The sequence below is a fragment of the Pelodiscus sinensis genome, chromosome 6 (assembly GCF_049634645.1).
Source record: "Pelodiscus sinensis isolate JC-2024 chromosome 6, ASM4963464v1, whole genome shotgun sequence".
In the NCBI taxonomy this organism is placed as follows: domain Eukaryota; kingdom Metazoa; phylum Chordata; order Testudines; family Trionychidae; genus Pelodiscus; species Pelodiscus sinensis.
In genome coordinates this window covers 97856724-97880195 of record NC_134716.1, presented here as the reverse complement: position 1 = coordinate 97880195, position 23472 = coordinate 97856724, and the positions used below count along the sequence as shown (strand labels likewise).

Here is a 23472-nt window from a genome sequence, read left to right as displayed (position 1 = left end):
AAAAAAGCAGAAAAAGATACGTAAATTGCAGTTTGCAGAATTTCTCTCTGATCTAAACTTGTCTCTGCTCCATTTCTTTCCTCTACTGACCAAAGAGAGAGAGAGAGAGAGAGAGAGAGAGAGAGAGAGCTGTACCCAGAAATAAATATTGACCATTGATTATGGGTAGAGCTACACTAGCCCCCAGTTCAAACTAGGGAGGCTAAAGAGGGAGACCAAAATTGCTAATGCAGTGCGGGATTTAAATATCCCCACTTGATTAGCATATTCCCAGCCGGTCGACATTTTGGAAGCAGACTAGCCTGAAGTAACTGCCCGCGTCTACACACGGCAGAGAAGCGGGATTCCAAGATAAACCCCTTAGTTCGAATTAACTGTTACTCCTCATGGAATGAGGTTTAACAGTTAATTTGAACTAAGGGGTTTATCTCGGAATCCCGCTTCTCTGCCGTGTGTAGACACGGGCAGTTACTTCGGGTTAGGCAGTTTCCAAAATGGCGACCGGCCGGGAACATGCTAATCAAGCGTGGGATATTTAAATCCTGTGCTTCATTAGCAATTTCAGTCAACCTCATAAGTCTCCCTAGTTCGAACTAGGGGGCTAGTGTAGACATACCCTAAGTTCTTTCTTATTTACACATTCCATGGTGCTGCTGTGATGAACTTTGGAAGGACCTGTGTCTTAATGTGTGTCCTCTAGTTTCTTCATCTCACCCCATTTACTATCACCTTTTCCCCCTCACTTTTTGCCTATGTAGCAAAGCCCCTTCAGGAATAAAACTTCAAAAGGTTTGTTTCTTCCATTTTGGTGACTACGGAAAAAATCCACAGGAGGCAGGACCTTTAGAAATTAACAATTTAGATATACCACCAATGTTACAGAAGAGCACTCCTCTGACTTAAAATGCACCCGATTGTTTCCTGGGAAATTTTCATAAAAGCATACAATCTCACTAAGTTTTCCAAGAGCAACCCACCTTTGAACTGATTACTCAGTTCAAAACACTGTTAAAAAGATTTTTAAAATGAGTTGCTATGTAGAAAATCTACAGAGCCTTCAGCAGATACTTTAAACCTAACCTAGTTAGTGTAGCCATTCATCTTTAAACAAAAACATGACAAGACACACACTTTTCAAACAAAATGTACAAAGTAGTACAATGAACATGTAACTAACCAAGAAGTGGCCAAGGAAATATGTATGTTCCGCTTGGATAACTGCTTCCTGATATATTTTTATCAAACTTTATAAAATTTTGTAAAATCTAAATTTCTGAGCTACAAAAATCAAGAATTAGCTTTATTCTTCATATTATAGTTTAGTTCTTGTATTCCTTTTCCAGTGCGTGCACTTGAATTAATAGGAAACATATTTAAAACCTGATCATTTTATTTTTATTTTGATTATTTTAAGGAATAAACCTAATGCATTATTTAACTGAAAATTAGAAACATTACTTTTGCTTGAAAAAAAAAAAAAAAAACTTCCTGACAGCAGCACATACCTGTTGTAGGCACTATATTTTCTGGGCTTTCACTGCAAAGCTGTGACAGTAGACTTGTCTTGCCAGAACCAGTGAGACCTATGCAAACCAAGTCATATTCAGGTCGTGGAGGTGGTGGTCCCTTGCAGCAAAGTGCTCTAAAACACTGCCAAAAAAAAAAAAAAGAAAAAGAAAGAAAAAGACTTCACATATTCTATAACAAAATAAAAGAATTCCAAATCACAAAATTAAAGGCAATGAAGACAGGCAAAATATTTCCCCCAAATGTGACGGCACAATCAGCAATAACTAAACTGCGATTAGCCCAAATGAGATCTAAATCCCAGGTTTTTTAAGAAAGTGTTTACAGGCCGCCCTCACTATAAGTCCAAGATAAATTAAAAACAAAAACTTAGAATTACAGCAAAATAACTTAAACGCAGGGAATTTATTCCCCCACAATTGATTTCCATTTGGGTTTTTTTTGGGGGGGGGAAGGGGTTCTTGACTTAAGAATGGGGAATGGAAGTACTTATAATGCAACAGTTCCTACAAGCACCAATGACTTTAGTGCAGAATGGAGGTATACCAAGGCGACTTATAGCAGGGATGCCCTGCATATTAATTTTTCATCTAGATCTGATGTGCACCGGATAGACAAAATTATCTGATTTCCCAATTAGCATAAAAATGTACATTTAATGAGACAATCATGAATGTTATTCAAATATTTGTCCAACCATGTTTTCTGCCATTAATAGAATCAGCAGGAAATACAACCGCCAAACCCATTTGTAGCTAATGTCATACCTGACCCAACCAGCAAGCAGTTTCCGAGCTACTACTACGCACACTGCACATTGTTGCAGCTCTCAGCAAGGGTAGAAATGCTTTGGTTCCATTGACTTCATCCCCTCCCCAATGTTCCCCTACTTTCAAGAGGATGTCCATTTTACAGTCAAGTAACATACTTCACACTACGTAGGTTTATTAATGGACAACTTAGGAGCAAATTACATTTTGTTCACTACACTAAACAGGTATAATTAATTATTGCATCACCACATGAACTTCACTGCTTAATCTCTGTCTCTCTTATAGCACTATGCATGACTCATAAGAGCCAGTGAAACAATGTAATGGGTCAACCACATTCAGTACATCAGTACTTTAGACTTTTATTTATGTATTATAGGTAAAAAAAATTTGCAAACAATTTAAAAGATCACCATTCTGACAAAGTCAGTGATAAAGGTTTCTACATAATATTTATATCCAAGTATGAACGATCATCACATTTTAAGCCTCTAAAATGCACTGCCCAAAACAAAGTTTCCTCTAAGCAAACATTCATAAGTATCAACTACTTGATATAAGGACACAAAGTAGCTGTACCAAGTGATATGAATTAGGGATGCAAAAGTGTAACCATTTGCTCAGTTAACCAATAAGCCTGGGAACCAGTACATGCACGGAGCTATCTTAAGCTAGTGTACTGTTGCCTCTGATACAGAGGCAACAATTGCATGCACTTCCCCTCCCCCCCCCCCCCATCCCCACATATAATTGCTGATATTTTCAGCAGTTACATGATTACATAAATGCATTTTAATTTCCCTAACATGAATTGTGTATGGAATCACATTTCCTAACTGGCTGCATATCAGACACGTACATAACTACAACAAGATCCATCACTAGGTATCAAACCCAGCAGCTTCAGCTCCAGAAATGTGAGTCTACCACCTATGCTACAGTAGTAGTAGTAGCACATGAGTACACTACAAGCCAGTCAGAGGGAGACATAATCACATATCCAGTTTGCTATGATGCTAAATTTAAAATGGGATTATTTTGTATTAAATGTTATATTATTGATAATCACTTTAAATTGGGCAAGTATTAAAATGTTTATGGTTCTTTAACCATTGGTCCCACTCAACCTCCAGTTATTTTAAACACATTACGGATTGAATTCAAATATGCATGTGCACCTGTTTATTTGAGTGGGAGATAAGAGGTTTGTCTGAGGGCAGGAATTGGCAGTGTCAATCTCATTATATATTTTTGTTTATGTCTGCTTAAAGATTGATATACTGAAAACATACACAATTCCAATGCAAAATATTTCATTCTGCAGTCTTATTGCTTTGTTTCCTTACACCAGCCACCCCAAAGAATAATCTTCATAAAATAACAATGGCACATTTAGGAGTAAATTAGAGCTAAATAACAGCACAGAACACTGAGAGCCAGGACTATGACTAAACAAACCTTATGGGATCATGGATAACTTGGCCACACCCATGATGTGTGGACTAAAATCATGCAAACCCACGCATGTTGCTGGATCAGAGAGTGTGCCAGACTAAAGAAGTTCAACCTGTATTCACTTTCAATTAATGAAGTGAAATACAAAAAATATTCATTTTTGTATATGGAAAGAATATATGCTCTACTGCAATGTATTTGTTATTTTCTTATGAATAGTGAATACTGAACAACATTTATTTTGCTGAAATGAAAGGAATAAGTGCTTAAAATCATTTAATGTGTTGCCTGAAAATATTTCCATAAGTTAAAAGGCCATATATATACTTTTTATCATTGGCCAAGTTGAAAAAAAATCAGTTGATTTCCACAACTCTGTACTACTGATAAAGTATTTCAGATGCTATCATTAGTAACATGTTTAAAGATTTTATACAACAGTTTTAAGACTAAATTGACCAGTAATTTATACTTACCAATCCCACTGTCCAATAGTTAATAAGCAAGACACATTTTAAACCTAACTATAGCTTTTCACATTAAGAGAGTTATTCTTTGACAATGCTGGGCAACCACCAGTGACTTCTCATTCTTTAGGGATAGAAAACTTTTTGGCTACGAATAAAAATGAGTCACACTATTTGAAAATTCATTACAGAGATGAGACCTCTCCGCTCTAGAATCTATATTTATTATTTTTATTATCAGAACACTTATGAGCACCCCAACATGGACTAAACCACATTACAGCAGGCACAGTCTCCTATCCTAATGAGCTTACAGCCCAAATAGTTAAGACAGACATTGGGTAAAACCGTATTACATATTCAGATATCTGAGTACAACTGCCTTTAAAACTTTGATTGGCTAAATTATCCAGCTACTGAAATGAACAAAAAAAATTCCATTACTCAACTGAAATTTTACTATATACTTGATATTGTTCTTTCCGGGATATTGGAATATGCGATGTTTAACATCCTGTAAGAGCATAACAGTCATACTGGGTCAGATCAAAGATCCATTTAGCCCAGTATGTGGCCAATGCAAGATGCTCCAGAGGGAATTAACAGAACAAGCAAGCATCAAGTTATCCATCCCCTGTCACTTGGCAAACAGAGGCCAGGCACACCATCCCTGCTAATTGCTATTAATGGACCTAGCCTCCATGAATGTATCTAGTTCTTTTTTTTTAACCCTTTTATAGTCTTGGCCTTCACAAGATCCCGTGGCAGAGAATTCCACACATTGATTGTGGGTTGTGTGAAGAAATACTTCCTTTTGTTTGAATAGGCAGCATGTTTAAAATATTTGGTGAGTCCTAGTTCTTGTGTTATGAGGAGTAAATAAAAGCTCCTTATTTACCTTCTCCAAAATGAGCCATGATTTTATTGACCTCTGTCACATCCCACCTTAATCGTCTCTTTTTCTAAGCAGGAAAGGCCTAAAAGAAAGGTCGTACACCTAAACATTTGTGTTGCTTTTTCCTGAACATTTCCAAAGAAAAACAGGGAAGACACTAAGAGTACGTCTACACTGTGTGGCTATTTCGGGATACCAGAGGTAACCCAAAATAGCTGCCCTGCATCTTAACATCTTACCCTGCCTGTTATTTTGAAATATTTTTTTAAATAACGGGCGCGCTATTTCGGCATTGGTTCCAAGGTTGTCATAGCCAGGGGTGGTAGTGGGGATAAGCTCCCACTGTCTATAAAGTACCCCTATACGGCGTGCGTCTCCAATAGCCTCTGACAACCAAGTCCAGCTCCTGGCCTTCACGTGCGGTTTAGCTTGTAAACCCGGCGAAACTGTGTTAACTGACAGGAGAAGGGGTGCAGGCGGGTCACTGGCTCCTTATAACCAGTTGCTTCAGGGAGATGATACTCGTCAGCCTAGGAAGGCAGTTCATCTAGGGGAAGGAAAACCCTGATTTTAAACCTCCGCTGCCTTGCGGCTATATTCTTCCATGGAAAAGGCTTCAGGAGTAAACCTCGAGGAAAAATCCGGAGTCGGAGTCCCTAAGGCAGTTCGACGCTGCTTGCAGCCTCGCTCTGGCAACTCCTGCGACGGCGCCGATGCCAAACTGTAGCAGCCCTGCTGTTCCTTTGGATCCATCGACGACGTGGAGAGGGGGGACCCGCTACGTGGGCAATAGCCTATTCCTGCATATTACATCGCCCTGGCTAGTATCCGACTACCAACATATCTCGCAACCCTGGAGAGGACACTCCAGCCTCGCTAGCACTACTAGCGCGGAAACAACACGGGGAGCAACAGTTTACCGGTTATAAGCCACAGCTCAATTGGCGTAGAGCATGGCGCCAGGGGTTGTTCCCGACGGTGAGAGGGATCTTCGGGTCTCACTGGGCAGTTACCGCCCGCCTCAAGCTGGGCAGCCCCCAGACAGTCAGGTACTGCCCCCGCCACAGTCTGCTTTCCTCAACGAACCAAGACGAGAACTAGGATACGTCATCCATGGTCAACTGACCGACGGAGGCCAAAAAAAAATAAATAAATAAATAAATTCGGCATTCCTATAACCCCCATTCCATAAGGATTATGGGATGTCCTGAAATAACTTGTTATTTCAGAATATGTAGATGCCCCAAATTTTAAAATAAGCTATTTCAAAACAGAATTGAAATCAGAAACACAATTTGCATAGCACAAATTGCATCTCGTATTTCGAGTTTAGGGTGCTGTATAGATGCACACTAACAGAGCAACAATCTCTGAGCAAATAGTGAGTTCCATTATCAACCTCACACTTGGTACTCCTCCCTTTATAATATTAAAATTCAACATTCTGGGCAAGTGTGCCAACATTCACAAGGACACTGTACAAGCCTGACTTTATGGGACCATTTTTAGACTTTAGCCTATTAACAGTAAAAAAAAAAACTAACAATACACAGTGACAAATGGACACTGGCAAGATCAACAGTCCAGAATTTAGTGAGCATGAGAAATACACATAATTAAACATTGCATTAAATGTGTGTTTTGTTTTAAACAGTGGTCTTTAGCTCTACTTCTCATAAGCAATTAAGAAAGTGAAATTTCATTTTCTAGTTTGTTTACTAAAAGCAAGACTACAGAGAGATTAGGAAGTAGGTATGTGTGTGAGCACACAAACACACAGCTGGTAGGAGCTAACTTTAGGGGGATTCCAGCCTTCATAGCTTTCCTGAAAAGCTAAAAAGGTACAATAATTATGAGAAATGGCTAAACTGTCATCATATATCCTAGTTTTCCTAGGTGTTGTAGCACAGGTGTTACCCATTGTTTCAAAAGAGTACTGCATTTGCGAGTGTTGCAGTATATGGCTGTCTTTTGCACTTGCTGTGGTGAAGAGAGAGTATTCTCCACAACTTCAATTTAAAAGCTGTAAAATTTACGGTTTTTAATAATCCTTTTTTATAAATATCAAATGCCTACTTAAGCAGGGAAATTGAGGCAGCACATGCATCAGTCCAATACTAAATAACTCCTACTCCATGCAATTATGATGAATAGTGTAACATTCATATCTCTGAACAGTTGAACATCCTTGAATAACTAGCAAGTGAAAGAGTAAATTGCTTACTTTGAAAGAAGCAGGATTACAGGTATCACATAGTATTTCCATCGGCCCACCCACCACCTCAGAGTTTTGCCATTTCTTCTTTTTAGTGCACAGATTATTGCCATCTCCCAGGGTGCCAGTTATGTAAAGAATTTCTGAAAGATTCACATTTAAATCCTTGTGAACAATTGACACAGAAAGCAGTTCCTTCCTGCCCATACAGGGACTGGCTGAGGTAACTGAGGCAGCAACAGTTGGAATGGAAGAAGGGGGAGGAAACCCCTGCTTCCATCCCAACTGCTGGAATTCCTAGGATCTCAATCTCTCTGTCTTTGGAGAGTTCTGGCCCATCTCATGTTAGAGAGAAGAATCCTGTGTACATGAGATATTTAAAGGAAATGTACAGATTTACTGTAAGGCTACATCTACACTGGCAGCTTCTTGCACAAGAACTGTTTTGCGGAAGAGTTCTCGCGCAAAAAGTTTTCCACAAGAGCACATCTACACTGGCACGTGCTTTTGCACAAGAGCATCCATGGCAGTGTAGACGCTCTCTTGCGGAAGAAAGCTCTGATGTCCGTTTTAACCATAGGGGCTTCTTGCGCAAGAAATTCGTGTTGCCTTTCTACACTGTCCTCTTGTGGAAGAGCTCTTACGCAAGAGGGCTTATGCCTCATGGGGAGAGGAATAACTCTTCCGGAAGAAGCCCTGTTTTACAATGCTATACTGTAAATTTACTTGCACAAGAACGCGTGTGCAGTGTTGACAGCCAGCAAGGTTTTGCACAAGAATGGCTGTTCTTGTGCAAGAAGCTGCCAGTGTAGACACATTTGTAATGTTCGGACTTTTTGAGAGTATATCACATTCAAAAGGTCTGTGTATTCATGTCCGGTGAGGGGAGGGGGAAGGAAGAGAAAGAAAATTTTAAGTACTAGAAAAAAATATAAATGAATCATACAGGTTGAAATTAAAGTAAACGGTTATCTGGAAGAAATGTGCATATTTACCCAATAAACTGGGGGAAATTAACTGCTGTTGCACAGACAACAAATATGTACAAAATTAAGCATCACTAATTTAATTATTGTTTTTGGTGGTTATGTGCAAGGAATTATAGGAAAATAATAACCAATAAGACTCATACCTAGGAATTTCCACCCAACCAGATTATTGTAATTTTAGGTGGATAAGTATTTGAACTAAAAATCTTCTACAGCAGCCCATTGAGGTTTTTTCTGGGAAAAGCATTAAATATTGGCTCTGTAGCAGGAGTGGCGAAACATTTTTTACATGTGGGCTGCTAAGAGATCACAGCTCCGGGCAGCAGACACCCCTGAACTACTACTTTCATGCCAACACACTGCACTGCCTCAGGACATGGAGTCTTCCTTCACCTACTCTTACTTCTCATCTCTCCCCCCTTTTGGGGATACTCCATTATTTCTGCATTGTTCTGGACTCGTCTCCTGTCTGTTTCTTTTGTTGCACTAACTGAGGCAAGAAATTTCATGCTTCATACACACACAAACAGAGTTAAGGCAGAAAGCGCATCCTTAATTCTGCCCCCTTGTGCTTGTGCTTAATTCTGCCCCCTTGTATGTTAAAATATGATTTCCCTTTATATTTCATTTGCCACTTAAGGCAACATGATACAAATGGTTTTCTTATACCAAACTTGAAGACACAGCACAGTGCAGTAATCTGGCTTAATTGATTAAATCTCAGTGAGATCTTCAAAACAAGCCAAGCCTACAGAAAATAAATCCAGGATATAGGATAACCGTACATAAGATTATAGAAGCAGAAAGGGATCTTATTGAAAGAAAAATTACAAAGAGAAAATATGAAAGCGGCAGAAAATGCAATACAAGAAAAGGAAGAAGACACGACCGAGGGAACATAAGGAAAGGAAAGAGAACAAACAAACAGTGGTGGGAAAAGTACCCAAAAAGTTACTTGAGTAAAAGTACTGCTACTTTGAAAAAAATATAATTAAGTAAAAGTATCCTTCTGGAAAACTACTTGAGTAAAAGTACAAAAGTATCATCTTAATTGTACTCAAGTATCCAGAAGTAAAAAGTAGCTGCCCTAAGGAAATCTATGGTTAACAACCCAAGTTATCAGAGGGCACCATTATTTGGGATGGGAGCCACTGATCTACAGGAAAAAAAATCGGGGGACACACAAGTGAGAGGCAGCTCCCCCCCCCCCAAAAAAAATCCTCACAACCCCCCCCCCCGATACTCATTAATGTGGCCCACAACTGAGGTACCTTACTCCCCTGGTTCTCCAGCCCCATGGCAGGGGAGGGAGGGGAAAGGAGGCAGGGAGGACCAAGCTTCAGGGCTTCCCACAGGCCTGATTAACTCTTTTGGGGTCCCAGGTTTCGTAGATTTTGAGGGCCACCCGAGGCTCTGAGGTGAGGCAAAGTCTGTGTGAGGGAGCTGCCAGGGAGTGGGATAGGAATGGGGGCGAGGGTCAGGGTGGGAGGTAGGGTGCTGGAGCAGGCTAGGAGTGGAGGTCTGACTGGGAGGGAGGTGCAGGAGAGGGCTGAGGATGCGATGTTTGGAAGACTGGGAGGGTGCAGGAGCAGACCAGGGTTGGGAAAGCTGGGCAGGACAGAGAGTGTGGGAGAGGGATGGGAGTATGGGGGCTGGCCATGAGTGGAGTGAGGGGCCTGCTAACCTAGCTCTGCACTCCCCACTAGCTAATGGGAGCTCTGAGGAAACTCTTCCATGAGTGGTTTTCAGCACCACATTCCCCCAGCTAGGGAGGGGATGGTGAGAGGCAGCTTGCAGAGCCATGCTGCTTCTCTCCCACACGCCTGATCCAGCCCTCAAGGCTCGGGACTCCCCACCCCTGCATAGATACTGTTTTTGAATAAAAAGGTGTTAATGTGGCTATTCAAAGGCTTCTTCATTGGCAGAGTCACTGTGCTTATTCATTGTTGTTTTTGTTTTTTAAATGGTCACTGCATAACGAATGGATGCTTTGTGCATGTGGCTGTGCTTTAGCAAATCAGAATGCCGGCTTGTGCAACTGTCAGTGGGGCGATGTAAGTAGTGAGTAACTAAGCGCTCTGGAAATGGCAGTGGAATAAAAAGTACAATATTTTCTAAAAAACGACTTGAGTAAAAGTCAAAGTATCATAAAAATAAATTACTTGAGTAAAGTACAAATACCAAAAAAATGTACTTGAGTTGTGTAACAAAGTATTTCTTCTTTGTTTTTATATCTTGTTTGCAGAGATGGAAAGTAACTAAGTGAGGTTAAGGAAGAAGAGAACAAAACGAAGGAAGATGCAGTAAACTAATCTATTTAGCATAATAAAATGCATGCAATGTTTGATTGTAAAATGTATATGGAACAACAATTATGTTGCAGTAAAAAAGGTATTATGTACTGTGCCAAACAAAAACAAAAAACCAAAACAAAACAGCTCTGCCAGAAAATCTTACAAATCTGAAATCACAAGCAAGATTTAATTTCTCTATGGTCAAGTGTTCAATTCAAAGTGAAGATAGAAAGAGACGTCTCCTGGCTTCTGGAGAAATGTATCCCCCTCTCTCTGTACACTGCTAAACCAGCTCTGGTAAGTTATTAAGATCCTAATTCAGCAAAGCATTTAAGCACATGCATATGTGCTTTCTTTAATACAGATGAACTTAAGCATGTTCTTTAATGTTTTGATGAATTGAAACCTCAGTGTCTTATGAAAACCCCAGACTCCACTAAATTACGTATATCCTCTCTGTCCAAAAAATATATCACTGGGGAGAAAAAATTGGCAGACCACACTTGAAAAGTATTAATTACTCTTCCCTCTCTTCCAATATACTTACTATTCTTTTTCTTAGTGCACAGAAGATTTTAACTGGTCTTAGTGCATAGATTTTAATGGTGGACAGTCCATCTCTGTACCAGACCGACTATACTTAAGACTTATATTTCAAAAAGATAACTGAAAGCCTCAAAGTACACAATTTAGTTGCATTCAAGAAAAAAAAAATCAAACATTTATAATTATATTGAAAGAAAAACTAAGAGCTGATGGAGAAATGCCACAGATAAAACCTCAGAAGCACCATTTAGGACTACAAATGTGCAAAAAATTAAGAGACGTGGCACCACTTGTCATTTCTAGTTATCATGAAAGATGTATACAAATTTTTTTAGCAATAGCCTACAGCTTACAGGCTAGCTAAAAGCCATCATTTTGCAGGTTCAGAACTTAGCCAAATAAGCTTCTCCATCATGATTCATGTGTGTTAGAAGGTGGGCTAGAGAACACTATGTTTTCTTTAATTCAGCACAGCAGGAATATTACTCATGTTCTGCAACAGTAATTATTAAAGCTCACATATACTGACAGAAGCCAGAAGGAGCCATATAGACGACTTAGTGCCCTTCGATTTTTCTAGTAAGTGTTGAGTATATGCATTCCAAATACAATCGTGTACTTTGTTCTCTCCTTCCCCAGCAAACTTGTGTAAGAAAGCCCTCACTAGCTGCATTTGTTGTGTATAATATGAAATATGTAAGTGTAGTAGGAAGACAGCAGGGTCATATGCCCTTGTATGAAAGGCCTGGTACAAGGCCTTCTAATAAAATCTTGCAAGAACAGGGCCAATATTGCAGAAACACACATTCTTAAGAAGTCTCTGCTCATCTGAGGAAGTATATATCTCTTAACCTCTAAGGTGCCACAGGATTACTCGTTATTCTTAAGAAGTGTTAAGCATAGAGCACTCATGCAAACACATCCCGATATCAAGGCCAGTACAAAAACATTGCCCATGGATAACAGGAACATACTGGCCTCTCCTAAAAGATACAGTCAGGATAATAGTATGCAATAAAGATGTTCTGATCAAACCAACATGTACAAAGAAATGGGTAATAACTAGCCACATTGGGGGCAGTTACTTATGTCAAACTTATTTATATCAGGGTATAAATATGTATCTTAAAGGGAAGCATTTTTGACCCACTCAAGGGGGGTAGAAAGTCCTTCCATTCACTGAGCTGCATCCATTGTCATGGGTGTACGGATCTTAGACTTTATCTACACTGGCAATTGGGCAACAAATTCACTGGCAATTGGGCAACAAATCGTTGTTCATAGGTACTTTAAAAAATACCCATCCCCAGAATGACCAAAGTTTTGATGCAGCAAGTGCGAGCATAACTCTGCTTACAAAGCAAAAGGGAGTGGATGGAAGATAACCTAAAATATGGCCTGACAAAAGGAAAAATGGTTGATACAAGAAATCCTTTAAATGATCGACCTTAATAATGACCACCCCGCCCTCCGAATGGTATTACTAAAGTGACATGCATGTTAAAGCAAGGGCACGTGAAGTGAGATGCATGCTGACTGCACACAACATTGACTGTGAGAACCATGTACGCCCTCTGCATCCAATGCAAATGCTGCTATGGTTCAAATGGCACATCCTGCAAATTCTATGTATGCAAGCACAGCTGGCAAAACCACCCTATCCTGGGAAACAATGTGTTCCACTGAGATGGAGGGCTACTCATGTGGCTCACTAACTAGCCTAGATTGCCCATCGCTGTTCTAGAGAGTTTTATCATTCCACACTACCAGGTATCACAAAACAGAACTAAATGCAGAACAGGTCCCTGAGTCTATGAAAAAGAAACCCTCTGACTGTATGGTGAGGGGAAAAGAGGAAAAATAGAATGTTTAATTTAGGAAAGTTTCCCTTTGAGATTAAGCGACAGGATATATCTTGTACTATCTTAAGCAGGATTTCATTTGAATAAGGGACGAGACAACTCTAAGGCTACGTCTACACTGGCCCCTTTTCCGGAAGGGGCATGTAAATTTCACTAGTCGTCGTAGGGAAATCCGCGGGGGATTTAAATATCCCCCGCGGCATTTAAATAAAAATGTCCGCCGCTTTTTTCCGGCTTTTAAAAAAGCCGGGAAAGAGCGTCTAGACTGGCCCCGATCCTCCGGAAAAAGCGCCCTTTTCCGGAGGCTCTTATTCTTACTTTGAAGTAAGAATAAGAGCCTCCGGAAAAGGGCGCTTTTTCCGGAGGATCGGGGCCAGTCTAGACGCTCTTTCCCGGCTTTTTTAAAAGCCGGAAAAAAGCGGCGGACATTTTTATTTAAATGCCGCGGGGGATATTTAAATCCCCCGCGGATTTCCCTACGACGACTAGTGAAATTTACATGCCCCTTCCGGAAAAGGGGCCAGTGTAGACGTAGCCTAACAGACTGCAGCAGGGATTGCTACTAAATCAGATCTAATTAAATATCTCCATCAATCTAGCTGCAATAAGATACCAAATTGGGAAGAACTGTGGACACTAATCAGAATAGGAAAATTGCACAAAAGGGACCTACTATGATTAGAAATAGAATCAGAAAAGGAAATGTGGGGCACAGAGAATAATCTAAAAACAGACCCCACAATGTGAGGGAGAAACCCAGAAAGAAGTAATACAAAAAGAACTGTAGTAGAGATTAAGTTATACTTGGGTATTGAAATGGAATAGGGCAGCAAAAAAAATAAACAGTACAAATAAATGTGCAAAGATAGAAGACCAAAAATCAGTAGAAAATATAGTATCTTCCTGACAGCTCCAGTGCAACTCTTCACCATTACTGATTCTAGGTATTGTGTTACCAGAAACTATAACAAAATTAGTGGAAAATCAAGTATGATTACCAAAAACTATTGGTGAGCAAGGTGGCCTGTGAGGGCCAATTCAGGAGGAGATCAGTAAAGGCAGTCCCCGGGTTACGTACAAGATAGGGACTGTAGGTTTGTTCTTAAGTTGAATTTGTATGTAAGTCGGAACTGGTACATATTGTAGGGGAAACTCTAGCCAAACATTTCTCCAGAGCTCAGTTTTATTCTCCCACACCTCACTTTCCTCAGTCCTTTATTCTCAAGCTGAGGTGTCTGCTGAAAAAAGCCGCTCCACGTCTCCCTGGTCTGCTGGGGGAGGGGGCGCTAGCTTCGCGTCTCCTTGGTCTGCTGGGGGGAAGCAGCTAGTGCGGGGTTGCCTCACCCCGTTTGTAAGTAGGGATCCAATGTAAGTCGGATCCATGTTACCCAGGGACTGCCTGTATCTCATCTATTCTGTTTTTCCATAAATAGAATGGGTTGAAATGGGATAATGTTTGTGACAATCAGGGAAATTAGCATTTTATAAACATCATATATCCTCAAATTATCTATGATATCAATCTACTTGAATTCTAGGAGTGGAGTTAAATAAAATAAATAAAATAAAAAAAAACAAAAAACAAAACAAGTCCCTTGAGGAGACAACAGCTGGGCATCAATAATCAAAAACTCCATCCAGATGAGAACAACATACCCTTCTCACAGCAAAATTCCTAGGATCAAAAAGGCTCTAAAGCTCAAATACCTTAAGAAAAGGAGGAGGAGGATATTGGATGAGCTAGGACTAGCTGACAGACATACAGACAGTTGGTGTGAATAGGAAGGGTTACTTCCACTTGTCAAAAACAGAGTTTGGTGGTCTGAAAGAAACTTACAATGGTGTATGTAACATGCTTCAGCCCTTTATTATTATTATTATTATGTTTTACTTTGCACCCTGAAGGAATGAACACATGATACAAAAACAATTTCTTCAAAACAAAGTACCAGACATGTCACAGGCGCCTGGAGAAAAAGAGCTTGCAAAAGTACCACTTACTGCTGGTAAATTTATTACTTGTATTACCGTAGTGCTTAGCCAGGACTGACAGACCAGGAGACTATACCCCACACCCTGGACTAAGAGTGAGTGAACAGCAGAACTGACAGAAGGGGGAAGACCAAGAGGGACGGAATCTCCAAAATTGCCTTGTTCTGTCCACTCCCTTTGAGGCTCTGGTACTGGCCATTGTTGGATACAGGTACTAGATGGACCACTGGTTTGGCCCAATATGGCAGATTTGTTCTTACTGAATTCTATCCCAGGAAGAGGAGGAGGAGGAAAGTCCTGACCCCTATGGGGGTACACTCAGTGAGACCCCAAGATGGGACAATGGGGCAGGTAGTCGAGTAATTGAGAATATTTTAAACAGGAAAGTGAAATCTAGTGGGCTCCAAAAGGCTCTTCACAGACAAAAGCTTCAGTGCTTGGGACTTTCAACTAGAATGGGGGTGGTAGGGAAGTATCCTGCAGGACATTTGCAGGGAGTTTAACTAAAAGACCTAACAGAAATTTTCCATGTGCAACTTCCATGACTTTATAAATCTTCAGATTTGGATCTCCTTGCAAACCGTCCCTTGGTTCTCTAAGTTTATCACATTATTTCTGTCCTTTTCACCTTATTTATTTATTTATATTAAAATCCCCAACAAATACAATACATACTTTGACCAAAAGATTTAAGGAACAGAAAATATGTGATAACATACTGAATGATGTACAAGAATTTCTCTTCCCATATAAGAATTTTACTAGTACCACCCACTAACTTTACAGGAGGAAACAGAGCCTCACAAGAGTAGAGGAAGGTTCTAAGTTTCTCTAACTTGCTTATATTTTTTAAACTTTTAAATGTCAAACCTAACCCCTCCAATTGCAGTTTCCCAATTTTCTCTAAATTCACCAGTCAGGTCCCCCACAATGGCTACTTTAGTTCTCCATGAAGTATCCACCAGTACCTCTAGACTGTTTCCACACACATTGGTGTTCTGATTTCAGGATCTATAGAATCTGGGGAGGCATGGTTTTCAAGAGCGCTGATTTTTGAAGGTGTTGAGCAAAATCTGTTTGAAGTGGGCAATTATTTCAATTTTAAAATATTTCTAGACTTTATAGCGAATTGCCATTAAAGGCAGGCATAGATGGATTTTAAAGTTTGAGAAAGAAATGGTCACCAGTGAGTATTGCATTTACTAGCTTGAAAAAATGTTTGACTTAGGTTAAGTAAAATTTGTATTGTGTGCGCTCAGGCACAGTTTTTCAGCATCTATATAACTGTCTGAAAGTATACAGCTCAAGTACATTTACTAACAGCAAGTGCACACATTTGTAGCTTCTCGGCCTGAAACCTTTCTGTCCCATTAGTCCTCCAATCTTATTGCTCACCTTGAAAGACTTCATTGGGTACGCGTTCATGAGATTATATTTCATTTAACTTTTATGAGGCATTAGGTTTTATGACCTAAAAGACAGAGCCTTATAGTGTCTAGGAAATTTGAGTGGATAAAAGCGTACCTAGAGTCTGCTGAATTAACAGAGGTAATGTTACTGGTATCATACTTTTTTTTTTTTTTAAACTTAGGATATTGCCACAATCAAGAATCAGGGCTCTACTGTGGTTTACAACCATACAGCTGAAGTGTATAGCCCTGGCCCGAAAGAATTCTCAATCTAAACTAGTGATACTCAGATTGAGGCTTCGGAGACTAAAGGAGCTCTTTAAAATGTGTCATATGGATTTTTGCTGCAAATGCTATTAAACTCTGTGTAGTTTAACGATTAACCAATCTATGTTACTAACAAATCATGATTTTTACTATGTTATTAACCAACTGTAGTTGATAAAAATAGTAATACTTGCTCAATCATTTTGTTGGGGTATAATACACAAAAGACACACACAGAGAGAGTGTAAATGAAACAATGAATTCACACCACTGTGGAACTTTTGGTTCACGCTGATCATCAATTGGCTCCTCAACCACTCTTCAGAGTAATTGATTAGATAACTTCCATAAATACACTTTGCTGCTTTTCCCCTGATCTTTTCTTTCCTAATCTTACTCATTTATAAAAACTGAAATGAGAAATATACAATGATATGCCATAGAAAAAAACCTGTAGACTCACAACCCATAATCTTGAAGATTCCTACAGGAATATTAAAGCTGACTACATTCTTTTTTGTCTTTTCTATTTGTTTTATTTATAAAACATGAATAAAGTAGAGCTTACAAAAAAAGCTCTTTTGGAAAAAAAAGAGTAGGATCACTACTTAGAGGAAAAGGAGACCTAATAACAAATACCAAAAAGGCTGAGATATTAAATGTCTGCTTTGCTCAAGTCTTCACTCACAAAAGGTTAATTGTGACCAGCTGCTTAACACGATTAATATTACCGGAATACAGCTCAGAATACTGAAAGAACAGATTAAACTATGTTTAGATAAATTAGATGTATTCAAGGCAGTAGGGCCTGAAAAAAAATCATCCTAGGATACTTAAGGAACTAACTGAAGGTCTCTCATAACCATTAGTGATTATCTTTCGAACTTATGAAGGATGAGTGAGGTCTCCGAGGATTACAGAAAGCCAAAGCATAGTATCTATATGATGAATGGGAGAGACTACCCTTTTTTGGACATCCCAGAAATTCAGTTAACTCTTAATGGGAAATTTAGTTATCCCGTTAAGAGTTAATCCCAAAGACTGTGGGTCCTAGAAAGTCTCCAAGAAGTGTTTGCAGTGAACCAGAAGAGCCAATGAAAATGTGGTGTGTGTGTGTGTGTGTGTGTGTGTGTATATATATATATATATATATAACTGAAAAGCAGTACCTCCTTGCTGCAGCCTTTGTGCAATCAGAGCTGAGATGGGAGAGAGAGGAGTTAAGCCAGGAAAACAAAGCATGGAATTTCCAGCGATATCCGTGCTTAGGGGAGAACAAAACCTTGGAAAAACAGATATGTGAGTAGAACAAGGAATATTTAGTCAGACATGATCTGGTATCATCTGGTTTGTTGAACTCCTCTGTGCTGAGCCTGTGTATTACCCTCCCACAGCCCCATTCACTGTAATTTTGTAACTGAATACCAGGGAAACAACTCTAGGTTTTTAATCTTGCCTTTTTCAGTTGCTCTGTAACACTTAGCAACAAAGAAATGCTTTACTAAGTATGTGTTCCTCGTTCTGTTAATAAAAATCACATTTCAAGACTAAGATCTGATTCCTGTGTTCTAGAAGGCAGGAGGATCTGTGCGCATATGCCTAAAACTGCTAGTTTAGCTTTTAGATATTACAGTAAACTTCCGATAATCCGGCACCTTTAGGACCCAGGGGGTGCCGGATTATCAGATATGCCGGACTATCAGAAGAGGGGGCTATGAGGGGTCTGGAGTGGGTTGGGAGGGGATGCCACTCCAGACCCCTCATAGCCCCCCCTTACGATAGTCCGGCTCTGCCCCAGGCGTCCCTGATTCAGCTGCTGCTGGTCAGTTTCAGCAGCAGCTGAATCGGGGATGCCTGCAATAGAGCAGCTGGGGTGCTGCCGGGTTGGTCTCGCAGCGCCGAGGAGCGGCGCTACGGCACCAACCCGGCAGGACCCCACCTGCTCTGCTCCAGGCGTCCGGATTCAGCCTGCTGGTGAAACTGACGCTGCTGGTCAGTTTCAGCAGCGGCTGAATCTGGACGCCTGGGGCAAAGCAGGTGGGGTGCTGCCAGGTTGGTCCCGTAGCGCCGCCCCTCGGCACTGCGGGACCTACCCAGCAGCACCCCAGCTGCTCTGCCCCAGGGGTCCCCAAGTCAGCCGCTGCTGAAACAGATTAATGGCTGATTCCAGGAAGCCCGGGGCAGAGCTGCTCTGCCCCGGCTTCCTAGAATCAGCCGCTGATCTGTTTCAGCAGCGGCTGAATCGGGGACCCCTGGGGCAGAGCAGATGGGGTCCTGCCGGGTTGGTCCCGCAGCACCGTCCTTTGGCGCTGCGGGACCAACCCGGCAGCACTCCAGCTGCTCTGCCCCAGGCGTCCCCAAGAGCAGCTGGGGTGTTGCCGGGTTGGTCCCGCAGCCCCGAGGGGCAGCGCTATGAGACCAACCAGGCAGCACCTCAGCTGCTCTGCTCCCGGCTTCCCCGATTCAGCTGCTGGTCAGTTTCAGCAGCAGCTGAATGGGGGAAGCCTGTCCGGCTGCCCCAGCACTTCCGGGTTCCCGATGGTGCCGGAACATCAGGAGTCCCGGAGCATTGGATGCCGGACTAATGGAGTTTTACTGTATATAGTTCAGTGGTTCTTAAACTTACTGCAGCCTGCACCCTTTTGGTTCTCAAAATATGTTCTCGCACCCCTTATTAAAAATCATTGAAGTAGGTCAGTTTTAAACCTAAGATATATCATACAAATCTGGCATGTCTCGCACCCCAGAAAGGGCATCTCACACCCCCAGGGATGCATGCACCCCAGGTTAAGAATCACTGTTATAGTTTTTTTTTCAAGCTGTCTCTTGAGGGAAAGTGAAAGAGCTTGAGGATACCCCACAAGAAGAAATTGTCAAGTGCATCTTCCTGGGTTCTCAAAGGGAGTTTTTGCATTTGAGTGGTGGCAACATAACATTCAAGGTCAGGGAATCTGTGATGCTGAGGAGGCCTTTTTAAACAGAGGCCTTTAGTGGCAGGGTTATTGGCCTTGTGGGTAGGGGGGAAGTAGAGGTTATATCTTGATTTAGGGACTTCCAGAGGGTCCTTTGCTCTTCAACATTTTCTTTAACAACTTGGATAATGAAGTGCTTTATAAAGTTTGTGAATGACACCAAGATGAAAGGGTTTGCAGGCACATTGGAGGACTGATTAAAATGGATTTGATAAATTGGAGAATTACTCTGAATTCAACAAGATGAAATTCAGTAAAGACAAGTGCAAGGTATTTTGCTTACAAAGGAAAATATTAAATGTATAAATATAAAAATGGGAAAGGCTATGCAGTATTTATTCAGAAAAAAATCTGAGGGACATATAGGATCAAAAACTGAATATAAAGTAACAATATAGTGCTATTGTGAAAAGGCTAGTATTTTTGGAACATATTAACAGGTGTGTCATAACTAAGAAGTTGGAGATAACTGTTCCACTCTATATGGCACTAGTTAAATCTCACAGGGTATGTCTACACAGCAAAGTTATTTTGAAATAACAGCCCTTATTTCAAAATAACTTTCCTAGCATCTACACAGCCAAACCGCTATTTCGAAATACATTCGAAATAGCGGAGCGCTTATTTCAAATTTGTTAAACCTCATTCTATGAGGAATAACGCCAAATTCAAAATAGCTATTTCGAGGCAACAGCAAGGCGGGGGATAGAGGGATGCTGCTATGGCAGCAGCCCCTGTTCAAAGTGGCCAGGGCAGGCTGCCAAAAACAAGGGCTGCTGGACCCAGTGCAAGTTGGGACAGAGCAGTCACAGCTCAAGTCGGTCTGGGACTGCTGTGGTTCTGCCTTTTAAATGTAGTAAGAGCTGCCCAGCGCTTACTACCTTTAAAAAGGCCAAACTGTAGAGTTCCCAGAGCCAGTGCAAGCTCATGCCAGCTCCAGAAGCCACCCACACTGCGGCTCTGCAGAGTGCCTCCCCTTATCAACTAATCGTGTAGTCGGTACAAGTTGTATCGACTACATGATTAGCCAAACACCCACTCCTTACTTTACACTTATCCATATTAAATTTCATTTGCCATTTTGTTGCCCAATCACTCAGTTTGGTGAGATCTTTTTGAAGTTCTTCACAGTCTGCTTCTGTCTCAACTATCTTAAACAGTTTAGTATCATCTGCAAACTTTACCACCTCACTGCTTACCCCTTTCTCCAGATCATTTATGAATAAGTTGAACAGGACTGGTCCCAGGACTGACCCGTGGGGGACACCACTAGTTATCCCTCTCCATTCTGAAAATTTACCATTTATTTCTACCCTTTGTTTCCTGTCTTTTAACCAGTTCTCAATCCATGAAAGGACCTTTCCTCTTATCCCACGGCAATGTAATTTCCACAAGAGCCTTTGGTGAGGGACCTTGTCAAAGGCTCTCTGGAAATCTAAGTATACTATATCTACTGGATCCCCCTTGTCCACATGTTTGTAAAGGATGCAATATACACACATTGACTGTGTATTGTGTGTAACTTCTTGCCAGCGGATGCTAGAGAGACCAGGACTTTAACAGGGTTCAAAATAGAACTAGATAAATTTATGGAGGTTGGGTCCCTCAATAGCTATTAGCCAGGATGGGTAGGAATTGTGCCTTTAATGAGAGGAAACGGGAAGAATGGTAAATCTAGCCTCAAATTATCTACCAATTCCATATATTGGTTTGATGTGACTGTGCAAGCTTCTATTTAAAACAAAAATAAGTAATCTATGCAACTTCTGCAAAGTCCCATGATGTTCTTTCAGTTGAAGAACACTTGTTGGTAACATAGCACAACCAAATGATAAATGAATAGGTAATATACGTAAATGCATCCACAAAAACTAAATAAAAACAAAATGGGTAATTTTCTTGTTTGATTTTGAACTTTCATCAACAATTGCACATGCCATTAAATGTGTATACCAAAATATATTGATCCTGAGTCCTGTATAAGTTTTAAATTAATTAATACACTAACTCACAAATATTTGAATGTAATAATATACTGCCTACATTTTCAGGAATTAGGACTTTAAGCTTTTCCCCTTTCAATACATGTTCAAAGAATTTAGCATTATTAGACTGTCATAAATGAGTTAAGATTTTTGGCAGACAGTTTTCTTTAATAGCTTTGAGTTTCCCTTAAGTGCATACTGTAGAGGGATTATTTTAACAAGAACTTATCACTATCCTGTGGCTCAGACAAAATCTCAACTCTTACTTCCTTTGTATCACCAACATGACAAGTATAGGGCAATTTATCTTGTATGTTATATTTACTTAATTTTACCTTAAGATATTCTGAGAAATATGTATTGACCATGTTTCTGATCTTCACTTTTAATTAATAATCTCCTCTAACGTAGTGTAAGACTTTCTCGCTGGCTACGTCTACACTGGCCCCTTTTCTGAAAGGGGCATGCTAATTTTCAACTTCAGAATAGGGAAATCCGCGGGGGATATTTAAATAAAGATGTCCCCCGCTTTTTTCCGGCTTGGGGAAAAGCTGGAAAAAAGCGTCTAGACTGGCCCGATCCTCCGGAATAAAGTCCTATTCCGGAGGATCTCTTATTCCTACTTTGAAGTACTTTGAAGTAGGAATAAGAGATCCTCCGGAATAGGGCTTTATTCTGGAGGATCGGGCCAGTCTAGACGCTTTTTTCCGGCTTTTCCCCAAGCCGGAAAAAAGCGGCGGACATCTTTATTTAAATCCCGCGGGGGATATTTAAATCCCCCGCGGATTTCCCTATTCTGAAGTTGAAAATTAGCATGCCCCTTTCGGAAAAGGGGCCAGTGTAGACGTAGCCATGCATGTGTTTCACCCACACACTGAGTATCTGACAAAAATAAAACCAGCTACAGTAGTGTATTTTCATTTTTTATTAAACTATTTTGTTTTTGACTACAGGAAAAGGAAGTCTTTTGTCGGCTCTTTCCCACAGATAATTCCAATTTCTCATGACAGAAAACTTAACTGTATTTTAAAAATTATTCCAGTTCCATACTGCACTCAGGATGGTCAACGTATTTCTGTAATAGTCATAAGATTTACTGTAGAAAATGCCAGGAGCAGGAGAAGATATTTTCTTGTAATATTTTCTGCACTGCTTGTACTGTGAATCTACTTTCTGATACTTTGATTCAATTCAGCTCTATACTAATCTTCCAAAAGAATTTGAGTGATTAGAGTCATTTCAAATTGCTTATCAAAAAAGGAGTGTTCATTACTGATTGCTCGAGGCAATGAATGCACTAAAACAGGATTACACAGATTTAAACTGAGGATTTGATATCAGAATAATAATATCTTGCCATGACAAACTGATCAATGAAGATAGGTAACGTCTAAGGCTGGCATATTTCCTATACTTACTTTGCCACTATAGTCTGTGTAAAAGTGCACAGGAAGAGCATAGCTGTGCAAGGAGAAAATAAGTGTTGCTGCATCTCTCATTACACCAGTGCTGAAGAGAGAGGAGGAAGAGGACCTCAAATGAGAGGTAGAGATCCAGGTATTTCTAAGGACCAAACCTCACAGATCCCCTCCAATCACATGGATGGTTCTCAATTGATTTTCAGACCGGTTCTCCACCTGAAAGAACATGGCCAACTGCTTTTGTTGTGCCACATCTGGCTCCACTTTTACAACTGTGCTTCGATATGCTTAGTGATAGAGATGGAGAACTTGAAAGTTGAATTAATTTTTCAAATGACAAATTAACGCTTTTAAGTATATAATGTTAAACATTTTAGGGTTGGTCAATATAGCCAGGATGGCA

The 23472-nt window shown here is 40.5% G+C and overlaps 1 protein-coding gene across 12 annotated transcripts in view; it reads right to left on the bottom strand.

The window, feature by feature from the left end:
- The window catches only part of ARL15 (ARF like GTPase 15), a 301461-nt gene that overhangs the window by 182805 nt on the left and 95184 nt on the right, over positions 1–23472 (bottom strand). For all 12 annotated transcript variants that reach the window (XR_012904917.1, XR_012904918.1, XR_012904919.1 and 9 more), the window contains one exon: positions 1506–1650. Coding sequence is in view for 8 of the 12 variants with exons in the window: in XM_075932470.1 (XP_075788585.1) it covers positions 1506–1650 (145 nt within the window). In the remaining 4 variants the exon portion in view is untranslated. The remainder of the gene's footprint in view (positions 1–1505; positions 1651–23472) is intronic.